General features: G+C 39.8%; 1 protein-coding gene across 1 annotated transcript in view; it reads left to right on the top strand.

The window, feature by feature from the left end:
• VPS13B (vacuolar protein sorting 13 homolog B) overlaps positions 1–11,296 on the top strand; it is a 459,490-nt gene extending 448,194 nt beyond the window's left edge. Inside the window, 3 exon segments of the mRNA XM_032182423.1 lie at positions 2,243–2,345; positions 2,993–3,242; positions 9,766–11,296. Of these exon segments, the coding sequence (XP_032038314.1) occupies positions 2,243–2,345; positions 2,993–3,242; positions 9,766–10,011 (599 nt within the window). The 3' untranslated portion in view covers positions 10,012–11,296.
• Positions 11,297–12,867: the final 1,571 nt, after the last annotated feature.

The following is a 12,867-nucleotide window of genomic DNA, read 5'->3' on the forward strand; positions in this document are numbered from 1 at the left end:
TCTTGTACAGCCACAGAAACACAGAATGCAGAGAGCATGAAGTAATCCTTGGAATACAGAAGAATTAGTTACAGAAACATATGTGCTTACAAAAGAGTTTTTGACATAAATGTAACAGCGCAACAGCATGCCCAATTACAGCATTATTTTGAGGTTGCTTTGTTACAGCAAGGAAAGAGTTGGGTTACCTCTACGCAAAGAGGGAGCTATGTTCCTGGGAGAATGAAGGGAGTCGTGTAGTAGGAACATCCCCTTTAATCTGGAGAGTTGGGAGAGGACAGCCGTGGTTTGCACGGGTAACCTCGTAACGACCAGAGGTGTGTTTTCTGGCTAGACTAAGCACTTAGTGGCAGTAGTGATGAATCCTTTCAGACTGAAGTAGGTGCTTCTGGACCAGCAAGAACCATAAAAGAATAAAATATCAAAATGCACCGATTTCTTTGCTTCCAGTGTCACGAAATGGAATCTATTGGTCCAGATATTTAAGAAGTGGTGAGCAGGGAAGACCTGTTGATACAAGGATGATGTTATTAATTTTACTTCACTCATTGCACTGGACAAATCTTGAAGATTTATGCCTTTAATCGCTAGCCACATTTATGTTTGTGATGTGTTATTTAGAATACAAGTAGTTCTCCTAGAGTTTGTTTAGGATCTTGTTTCCGCACTTACTACTACATTGACAACTCATTCATTGAAGTAATCTATTGAAAGAAATTAGTAAATATTTGATTATTATATTTCTTTAAAATAATTGTCTTGACTTTATCTAGTTTGTATGAGTGCTAATAATATCTGTTCTCCTGAATTGTGCATAACATTGGTGTAAAACCTGTATTGGCAAAATCAGAAGCTTCTGTCTGCTGGCTGGGAGTGTGTTCTTTTTTTTTTTTTTTTGACTGGGGAATTATTCGGTGCAGTCTTTATCAAGGAGCTTGTAACAGTAGAAGGAGACTTTTCATTGCAGATATGGTATACAACACATCATGTTTTCCATGAGCATGTGACAAAAAGAGTTAGCCAGGAAAAAACATAAAAACTGTATCAATAATAGCTGACAGTGCGTGAGAGGAAAACACAAGAGTTCAAGTAACTCTTACCCACAACTGGATTGGAAGTGGGACCGTGCCTCTTGGGGGGGACCAAGGGGTGGGGGACCACACAGAAATAAACACATGTTCTCTCTCTCTCCATCTGTAAATAACATTTTCACTCACATAATGCTGAGAACCTCGGTAAGCCAACTGTTATAACTGGGATGCTGCTTTTAAGTATTACCATCAACATGTGTGTTAAAAATTAAAGGGTTTTTTTCAGTGCTGATGTTTTGTTTAAATTATTATCCATTGTGTAAAAAGGAATCTAAGTTATTGACACCCTTATGCACAAAAATGCCTTTTCCTTCAATGGAATGCTTAATTAGACCAAAAAATAAAAATCTTCTGTTTATTAAAGACTAACTTTGCACTAAACCTTATAACACTGGTGCTTACTGCGTAGCCCACTTCCTGACTTTCTTGTAAAAATTTTTAAAACTACTTAATTTGTGAATGTTTTGCAATCCACTCTTTCTGGTGACCATACCTCATCTCTAAAAGTTTACAAGCCATCTGAAAGCATACGTACTGTGTCATCTTCAGCTTTGGATAGTCTATTTAGAAACCTGTTTAACTGCTTATTGTAGTCTCCATTCTGTGTTGGCACTAAGAAGAATTCACAATAAACCAGATGCCCCGGGAGATCTCATAAATGTGTATGGATCTGTGTTTAACAGCTGGATTAAGTAACTGAACATTTAAATACGGTATCTAGGCAAACTTTCCTTCTAATTTGTACCGATCGTGACATGTATGTGGAAGTATTTTAATATTAAGCAAGAAAGTTAACAACGGTCTTGATTTTTTATACAGAAATTGTAAGTGATGTGTCCGATCCTACTATGAAATGATGGCTCTCAGGAGCATTATGTTTCTCCTAATTGCAAGTGTATGGCTGATTTTTAGAACATGCAGTGGTAGGTTGTTGGTTTTTTTGTTCCTTGCTAATGTAAGATCACTGGGGTTAAGTGCACAACTCTTGCATTGTAATATTTAATGACTTATCTTGACTACGGCTTCCAAGGATGTGATATCATTTTGGACCTGCACTATTTTATGAACTGCTCTAAACAGATGACATCACTACAACATGTAACTGTTTTGTAGAAAACAACTACTAAAAAACTTACGTTCTCTTACCACAGGTATTTTGCATGGAGCTGGACTTTCTCAGCTTCCCAAGCAGCGCTCTCATCCAAATGATCAACACGTTGAGCAGGCTCCAAATAGCCACGTCAAATATGTCTGGTAAAATTATTTAGACACTTGCTCATTTTTACATCCACATTGTTTATTAATAGGTTCTGGCCTGTGGTCAAGTTAACAGGCTGCTTCCCTAGGAAAGGCTGAGTTATGGCAGTTTGTTTAGGAACATTAAACACAAAGGTAGTGCATAGAAACCCAATCTGCAAATGATGGGCTGCTGATCTGCTTCCAGCTTTGGAACTACAGAGCTGATCTGTATTTAATGGCATTCAGTGAGCTCTTATTTATCATTGCACTGAGCCCAAGAAAAATACTGCACATCTCCAGAAACAGCTGTTCGTGAAGATAGCTTTATTTTCTGTGCTGAATTTGTAAGCCGCTTCTCAGGGTAATTTTTCTATTAGGATGGGAAATAGGCTGACCTAGCATGGTTATTAGCCAATTTTGCACTGAATGATTAAGGAGTTTTGATAAATAACATTTTCGCATTTATCCTCTAAATCTTAAGTCTTACATCTTTCAGTATTGGAGATTTGGAATATACTCCATGGCTTATTTTATATTTGTAGGCAATAGCTACAGGCTTAAGTAAGAACATTAGTGATCAAAAAAAGTCCTCAAGGATCCAATGCCTAACAACACTGACTACTTTTTTTAAACTGTTTTTTTTTTTTCCTTTGGTAACACAGGAAAATGCTGCAGTCTCTCGGGAGGCCCGAAGTCCATATGGCCCTAGATGTCATGATTGTGAGTGGATCGGGCCAGCAGCACGAAGGCTGCTTGCTGCTCACCTCAGAAGTGCTCTTTGTGGTCAGTATCAGTGAAGACACGCAGCAGCAGGCATTCCCTGTGACTGAAATTGATTGTCTGGAAGATGATCAGCAAAAAGACCTGCTGAAGGTGCAGCTAAAACAACAGAGAGTGCCTTGTGATGTGGAGGTAAAGACTGAGTAAGATTTTTATTCAAAAATGAAGTTACAGTGGGGGGGGGAGGGTGAAGCTTTTAGCAATGGACACACACTCACCTTTGGGTTGGGAGGCCAGAGATTTAAGTGCCAAACTTAATTTTTTAATTTATCTGCTGATTTCACACACCTCATTGTTGACTGGGTTGTCCTTTGGATGAAAGGGACATGTCTCCTCTCTTCTGTCCTCTTATTGATCATGAAAATGAGTACCTGTGACAGCAATTTTCTGAGGAAAAAAGCAGAAGTGTAAGTTCTTGGTAATCACCACCTCGTTTCAGAAGAGCATCTCAGGACTAGCTTCACGGGTGTGAGGTGTTTATTATTTGCAAGTTAGAGCTGCTGCCTATGCCTACAGAGCCACAGTGAGAACAGTTCCTTTTATTATTCTGTGAATTCTGTTTTAACAGTTCAGTAATGCTGATGCTTCCTCCTTTTCAGCATGTTTCTTATCTCCCCAGTTTCAATGCAGAGCTCTTTCTTGGCTGCCAGCTGTATTTAGTTCTTTAAATCTTCCTCCTTTTGCAAATGCTGACTTTAAAATGGAGCAGTTCTTTTGCTGAGGTTGGAAGTACCATGTGTTTGCCAGTAAAAGCATAAATCTTTCATCTTCTTATTGAAAGATTTCTAGGCCATTTGAATACTGAGATTTTGAATGAATTATCTTTTTTTTTTTTTTAATGGTAGAAGAATGGTATATTTTTATACTTTTGGGAAACAATGTTTATTGTATTAAATTCTCAAGTGGAGTCATATGAGAGTTCAATTCAAAAACAAACGTGTGTGTCAGGTAGTTCATAGACTGCTATACCAGAAATTTCTGGTTCAGATATGCAAAAAGAGCACAGGTAAAACAACAGGAAGTAGGAGGTGTGCCAAAAAGTATGAGAGGCTTCAGCACCTTCAGTAAAATCCTAACTTTGCTGAAGTCACCAAAGAATTTTGCTGCTGATTCCAGCAGAACAAGGAGTTCATCTGAGTCATGACAGCATGTGGAATTTCTGTGAAAGCTCCTTTTTTAAGTGCTGAATTCTCCACTTACATTTATTGTCTTTCCAGTAACCTCAGTCTCACAGAGTCTGGCATTTGCCCGACTGTTGACTGAAGTTGCCTTCCTGTACCACAAAACTGCATGAGGCATTACTTAAATTTGGTGCAAGTGGGCAAAGCTCAGTTTTTCTGTCCCTGAACACTGTGTGGTTGCTGGAGGCAGCCATTGTGCTGAAACCTCTTCAGTCCAGAGCTACCGTCCTGGAGGAAAAAAGGAAGATAATTTGTTCTCCCTGAGACTACTGATGCACTCAACCTACCCTAACCCTAACTTAGCACCAGCCCTGATTATTTTTTTGTTGTTGGGCTGCAGCACCTGTGGTGTCTCTTGTCTTTATATCTGGTTATCCGAGGGGTGAGGAGTAGGCTGCTACTCTGTGGGAGCACTACTTGCCCAAAGGTTGTTGCAAGAGGGTGGTGCCTGCTGGGAGGAGGAAAGATATAGGACAGGGAGCTTAATTCTAGTCCCCATAGCTGCTGCAGCTGGAAATATATGAGACTGCAGGGCCAAGTGGAGCCTGTACATGCACAACCCTACATGGCTTGGGTACAGTAGTCCCACATACATATTCTACTACACACAGTAAGTGAGCTGCCTTGGAGATGCTGGATGAAATACATATGTTTCTTTGTGTAGTTCTGGATAAAAATATGGGACCCTTATTCCAGTGGCATAGCAATGCCAGGAGCTGTAAGCCTCGAGCCAGCCAGCTGCAGTACACAACGTCTTCTGCTGACACAGGCCCTTGAGAATGCAGGGGAAATGTATGGCATGATAAAAGCGGTGACTGTGCCCCCAGGGGTGGAGCAATGTCAGTGATGGCGGGACATCAAAAGCTGAGTGATGCTGTACAAAACCGACTTGGCATAAGTATGCCTTCAGAACGCAGAATTCACAGTGGAATTTCTGTGAATATTTAAAGAAATGTGCTATAAAGAGGAGCAGTTAAAAATAAGACAGGCAAGAATAAGATTTTTTTTTCTTATGCTAAGGCAGCTACGCAAAAACAGATTCCTAAAGCTTCATAAAGTTTTGCTAATTACCTAGAGTTATGTAATATCATTTTGTAATTAATGTTCCCTTATTTTTTGCCTTAGTGGATTGGGACCTCTCATATTTGGAAGTTTTCTTTCTGCAGCTGTGCTTTTCACTTCTGTGGTGCTTGGGGCTGTTCTGCCATGGTCTCCCTTTCAGCTCCCCAACAGGAGCATTTATAAAAAAAAACTCTTTGATTTTGATAAGGAAAGGCATCCTTAGGAGTAGCAAGCTATGAATTGCAGGTAAGCAGCCTCAGAGCTGCAGAACCTACACCTAAAGAGACATGACTCCTAAATATTAGTGGTGGGCTCTCTTGTTGCACTGAAGATGTCCGGCTACATGAAGTGCTGACACTTCTGTACATGATGACATCGGTGAAGGTGACCAAAATTTTTTGCTTAAAAAAATGCCCAGTCATGTCATCCAGAAAACAGAGGTAATGTTGCCAAATGTAAATTATATCTAATTTGCTGATTAATCAAAGACCCTAGAAATAATACAACAAATTTAAACAATTAATTTCAACATTATAAAAAATGCACTTTTGTGTCTTATTGTCCACCCAAAATAGTTGCCAAAAGTTTTGTTTCAGCTCTACCCAAAACAGTTTCTCCCCTTGCCTCTCAGCTTCTTGGAACTATTAGGAAAGAAAACATGAGTTATTCTACAGCTGTAATCACCAGAGATGTTATAGAACATATTTTGACTCCTTCAGCAATAGGTTTGCCTGATGGCTTGTTTGCCTCCACAATATATAACTTAATCCATCTGGCTAGGAATAGCCTGGATGGATTCTTGAAAACTCTGGCACTGACAATGTTGTTATTGAAAGGGAAGCATTAATTGTACTTGGATTATCTTCCAAAGTAATTGAGACGCTGCTTGGTTCCAGACAGACATCAAACTCTAAACGGCCTCTTCTTCCAGCTGCTTTTGGTGTAGCTTATAATATGGAGAGAGCAAAAAACTGACGGGCCCTGGAATTCCAAACATTCTTGAATTTCTTTGTGATGATCTGCAATAGGGTTTTCATGATAGGTGCTACAGGTATCATACCCAGAGCTGAAAACCACTCTGAATTTTTAAATTAGTAGTAGAAATAAAAAAAGAAAGAACCTTCTTACTTACCGAGTGTGCTCTATATAGACTGTTAGTGCTACACACGATCTGGACTGCACAACAAATATGCTGTAGCCACTGTCGATTTAGAATTGCTGAAGGATTATTCTTTATGAGTGATAATTTTAGAAAAAAAATTGAGTTCTTAAGCCCCAAAATGTGACCTTCTAACATTAAAGGCCATACAATCTCTAATATTTATCTAACAGGTGCATTAAGCAACCATTAACCAAGTTGTGACTGATTGAATGGTTTGGCTATAAATATTACAGTTTTTTAAAATAGTTGGTTAATGACAATACTACATCCCATTTAGGAAAAAAAATGTAGAATAACAGCAACTCCAAGTTTCTGTTGTTGTCTTGACAATGTAAGCTAAACTGAAACTGGCTGGAGAAGTCGACAGTTACAGATGAAGTCATCTGGAAGCAAGTAGGGTCCCAGTTACTTTGGAAGACCGTCCAAGCACAGTTAATATTTCCTCCTGAATAATTGTGCTATATCTATGGGATATAGCCTGGAGCTGAATGAATCATAGAATCACAGAATGGTTTGGGTTGGAAGGGACCCTAAAGCCTATCCAGTTCCACCCCCCTGCCATGGGCAGGGACACCTCCCACCAGCCCAGGCTGCCCAAAGCCCCATCCAGCCTGGCCTTGAGCACCTCCAGGGATGGGGCATCCACAGCTTCTCTGGGCAGCCTGTGCCAGGGCCTCACCACCCTCTGAGTAAAGAATTTCTTCCTTGTGTCTAATCTAACTCTCCCCTCTTTTAGTTTAAAGCCATTCCCCCTTGCCCTATCCCTACACCCCCTGACACAGAGTCCCTCCCCAGCTGTCCTGCAGCCCCCTTTAGGCACTGGCAGGCTGCTGTAAGCTCTGCCCGGGGCCTTCTCTTCTCCAGGCCGAACAGCCCCAGCTCCCTCAGCCTGTCTGCATGGGGAGAGCTTCTATGAAGAATGGGTTCACAGAAGTAGGGGAGTGGGATGCCAGCACCATTTCCATCTCCTATTATAACTTTGATCTTTTGGTCAGAGTGGAGTCAGAAGTGTAATCTAGTTTACATAGGTGCTACTTTAGCGTATTTCTCTCCTTTCAACTGCTACAACAGATTGACTAATGAGGTATTACCTTTTCTGTGACTGCAGACTGAAGCCATCATTCAGACACCATTCTCCCTCGTTAGCTCTGTATCTGCTGCAGCAGTCTGCCTCGTAATTTTTTTCCCCTCCCTTTAAGAATATGGATGAAACCAAGCTTTCCTCTGTCCATTTTATCATTTCCACTGCTTCTAAGCATAGGCTCCATCTTTAAGCTTCTGAGTTTGTTCATGAGCCTACTTCCTTCAGCATTTTTGTGGTGATGATTGAAAACAGGAGCGTTCCCACTTCTTGAGCAGCAAATTCCTCTCCAAAGGCATATTTTTTTTTTTAAAAAAAAAAAAAAAAAAAAAAAAAAAAAAAAGGGGGGGACTGTTTTGATTTGAATGTGACATCTGTCACTATCTATGAATCATATTAATTGTTTCTTCAAATAAGCAATGGTTTGTATAAAATGAGCCTCGCAGTCCGGAGATGTGACAGGATATTGATCGTGGCTGTTAAATTGAATCCAATGGTGCTGCTTGAAAATACCATCACATCTACTGAGGCATGTGTAAAACCCCCTGAAAGACGGTCAGAAGACAGCTGTCTTTGAATCCTCAGTGTGACATGCAACAAAGAAAGACATTTTAAACCATGCAAAAATGAAATTGGTCAGCAATTCTCCCACTATAAATAAGGAAGCGTCAGACCCTATCCCTAGGATAGTGTCTGCCTTTCTGTCCTTTTCACATTTTGGAAATAAGTTATGTTCTGAATGACTTTGATATTGATACCCCTCTAGTATCAGTGGTGATATTTCTGAATATCTTTTTTTGGAAGTTGTTTTGAAGTCAGCTAGCTTGGTATTTTCTCTCATGCTTGCCCTTCCCAAGTTAGTCATAGTCATCTTCAGTTCCTTCTTCAAAATAAAATAAAAAGGGGCACAGCGGACTGATTTTCCAGGGCCAAGTTTGCCCATGGCTTTTCATCTTTATTGGGTTGAAACCATAGGGTAGATGCCACCTTTCTGTTGGCAGTATTGGTTTTTAGCTGGAAGTGGGTTAATTGTATCCTTGTTACTAGGGCCTTGAACCTCAGCGTATTTCATCCTACAAAAAGGGATTTCTTCAGAAGAGTCCCTACAGCCCCTGGTGGAAAAGGCAGTTTGCATGTATACCTTAATTTCTTCTCCATTAATAACATGCCCAAACTACCTGTAGCAAAAACGTTTTGTTTTTTTTTTTAAAAAAAAAATATATATATATACATGGATGCTTCTTTGGTCAGCGGTCAGCAGAGGCAAATGGATATATCCAGTCACAGATAGCCCAGTCACCTGGAAGGTAGCTTCTAGTCCTTATTCTGAATCAAGTAACTGAAAGACTTACTTAGCTTCCCAGAAATGGCTGTGGGTTGTCATAAATTGTACTTTGCAAGAGAAAGGTTTGCTAATTATAAATGCTGTCTGACTGATAAACACTGCTGGGAGCTATTGATGTTTTTCTAAGAGGACTTTAGATGCTTTTCCTGTTTACAAAGAGCTGATGTGTTGTAAAGATCAGCTCTTGAGCAAGGTGTGTGGAGTCCATCCCTGAAATTCTTTGCAGAAACTGCTTAGACCTGTCTATGATGGAGTTAAAATCATTTAGGTTGGAGAAGACCTCTAAGATCACCTGGTCCAGCCTTTAACCTGGCACTGCCAAGTCCACTATTAAACCATGTCACTAAGCTTTACAAATTTTTTGAAGACTTCCGGGGATGGTGACCCAACTGCTGCCCTGGGCAGCCTGTTCCAATACTTCACAACCCTTTCAGTGAAGAAATTTTTCCTAATATCCAACCTAAACCTCCCCGGTGCAGCGTGAGGCCATTTCCTCTTGTCTTATCACTTGGTGCTTGGGAGAAAAGACCGATCCTCACCTTGCTATAGGCTCCTTTAAGGTAATTGTTGGAGTTAGAGCATCTCAGGATAGAACTGTACAAAACAGCAAAGGAAAGGAGTATTCCTCCAGTCACTAAACTACAGGAGAGCTCTGCTGGTTAAAACATCCATGAAACTACTGTAAGCAAGATCCCAGGGAGGAAGGTTTTTAACTCTACAAAGTGATCTGCAAGTTACTGTCTTCACTGTTGAGTTCAGTTACTGTCAATTATCATTTTACTGTCATTACTGTCAAGTAATCATTTTATGTTGCCTTATTTCAGGCAGATGGAGCTAGAGAGAGACTGTCAGAACAACAGTACAACCGCCTCGTGGAGTACGTCACCAAGACATCTTACCACCTCGCCCCCACTGCCGCTGCAATGCCAGCACCGCAAGCCGTGGCCGCTGAACACCTTCCAACTGTAATGAAAACGTATCAGTATGTAGTTGACCCAAATTTTGCCCAAGTATTCATTAGCAAATTCACCATGGTGAAAAATAAAGCCCTGAGGAAAGGATTTTTTTAATAAATATTTGTGGTGAATGTAGTAATATCTTACCATTTTGAGCATAATGCGTTCTCTGCAGTAACCTACGTCGAGTAGAGATGCATGTAATTTTTGAAGTAGGAGATTATAATGAAGTTAAGCTTTTCTAACCTTGACAACATTCCTGCTCCCTGGCCAAGATACTAGTGCTGGAAGGAAAGTGTTCTAGCAAACAAATGAAGTGAAAGGGAAAAGCCTCAGACTACGGGTCAATCAAAATCCTTTTTCTTTCAATTACCAAAAATCAGGGAATAAGGAAGAATTGAGTGCACAGAGTCATTTTTGCCACACACACCAAATATATATCAATACATACTATATCATACTTTAGGGTCTGCCAGTTTCTGTTATAAACCAGGTTTATAACTCAGCTGTAAAAACTTGCTCAAGGCTGAGCCTTCCCCCACACATGCACTCCCCCCAACATGTACATCCTGAGGCAAAACATTTTCCCCCACTAAATCTGAAAAACCCAGTGTGGCTGTTTTAAGTTACTAGTGACAGCTGGGTTTTAGCACCACTTTAACCTTAAAATAGCTTCCTTTATTTGACTGAAGTTTTGCAGGACATTAGTCCTTAATGTAAACTAGTGCCTTTGTCTGGTTTGGAGAACAAAACATGAACTACAACATGAATTTATTTTTAAAACTGTCTGTATACAGAAACTTTATTTCATCCACCATCAAATTTTCAGGACTTTCAATGTATATATGACATTGTGCATTGTCTGGTCATTAGCTGGAAGCCAGTGACATGCAATTCAAAAACTTAAGAACCAGAGCTTCGCCTCCTTAAAATCTACCAAGAATCTAAAGCTCATTGTACCGTAGATGTGCAGGTGCTAAATATAGCCTTGTTGGGTCTCTCTCCCTTCTGATCTGCCACCACTACATGTAGTAAATGTTCAATTAAGCCCTAATTCATTTTATGCCTATCATCTTAGAAGTGATTTAAAACAGGGGTATTTAGAAATACGACCTTTCAGATATGTTTCTGCTAAGCAAAATGAGATCTTTTTTTTCGGGTTGATCCAAAAGTAAAGACCCACGGGGTCCGATTACATTAATAGTTATGATGCCATCACAGTACACTTAAGAATACTATGTTAAACACATCAAGACAAATGAGCTTTCTAAGTGTCTTATTTTCAGATGTTTTACAGTTTGTAGTAGACAAGAAATCATTCTCTCCAGGCACAGTGAGGTTACTTTATAAACCAAATCTGTCTAGAGCAGCTTTCTTAAAAAAAAAAAAAAAAAAAAAATCCTGCTTGGTTCTGAACTGTGCTTGTAACTTCTCTCCCCTGTTATACGTAAATGGACATTCGTTTTGTCTGGGGATTCCTGAAGACGGCCAGAATTAGAGACAAGAACTGGAATCAAGTCTGATCATCATTTTGAGCAAACACATCTGCTTTAGTTAGTTAATACCTTCTATGCATACCTGATACGACCAAAAGCACAGTACATAAGAACGTAGTATTTGTAACGTTTTTCTCGTGAGTTCTGCTTTGTTAAAAGATATTTCTAAAAGCCGTGTCTCTTGTGTACTGAAATACAGTAGCCTGGGATCCGAGTTGTTCTTTCTGAATGTGAAATAAGCCTATTAATTATCAACATTTCATAGTGATTTAATAATTGAGTCATTGTTTAAATAACACTATTTTAAGAAAAAGTGTACATATACATACAATTCATTCCCGGTATTTTATGGAAATGGTTTAATAATTCTAATTTTGCATATTGATGCGTAAATTGTAATATAGAGTTTGTTTAAAGATAATAAAGCTATTGCTATAAGAGTTGTTTTTGTGAGCTGTTTGGTCGTTCGGTTACGAGTGAATGAGCCGTCATCGTGTAGAACGGTGACAACAAAGACACGCAAGCTTCATGTAGACCGACCCCACCAGATTCCTGCTGGTGACTGGATTTTGTCCTGTACCAGAAAATGCAATAGATCATGACAATACGCTGGAAGTAAAAACCTGATGATTAGCTTGCCAAAACATGTGCTGAAAAGTTTTACGGTTTTGTGAGTAACTGAATCAAAACAGCGCTATAGTCACCATGTGAATTAGCCTAATCTGTTCATTATGGAGGTAGGACGCAAACCAGCCAAGGGGATGCAAACACACCTGTAAAAGATGAGGGAAGGCAGTGGTTTAATTCCTAAAAGTTTGTAGATGGCAGCCATTGTTTAAGCTGTATTTGTGTTTTTCCTGAATTATATTCCCTTGGAATAAACACTTGCTTGAATTACACTCTTCTTCAATGAATTAAGCTAGCATCTTTACTGCATTAGGCAGGTTCTTTCTCCCCCTTCTGACCACATGTATGGAAACGTGTGGAGATGGCATATAAATCAGCCTCTCCTACATATGAGCTGTGTGAACTATGAAAACAAAGTTGTCCAAAGAGCAGCTGCCTGTACTTAGCTGCTAAAGCACTCCAATGTGTACCCTCTGAGCATACCTACTTTCATAGTGCTCTTTAGACCTGGAGAGCTCACAACTTCAAATCTATCTTTTTAGTTTGCTTCCAGAACAATCAATCATTCCTCAAACACTCAAGAATAAAGCCAGCCAGCCAAAAATTTGGAGGCACACTCAGGCTTATGGAAGCCGAGCCCTTCCCCAAAGTAGTTTAGATCAAACAATCCCTTTTATATATTATTTCATATATGTATAAATATAGCAAAAACCTTTACAGATGGTTGGAGATGGTCTCAGGGCAGACAGGCATGTTATTCAGCTCTGCAGCTCCTACAAACAGCGTGCCAGCTGCTGTAACAAGAAGCTGATTAGGGTCTTGCTCACACAGGCCTTCCCTGTGCCAC

Source organism: Aythya fuligula, chromosome 2, assembly GCF_009819795.1.
Source record: "Aythya fuligula isolate bAytFul2 chromosome 2, bAytFul2.pri, whole genome shotgun sequence".
NCBI classification, from domain to species: Eukaryota; Metazoa; Chordata; class Aves; order Anseriformes; family Anatidae; genus Aythya; species Aythya fuligula.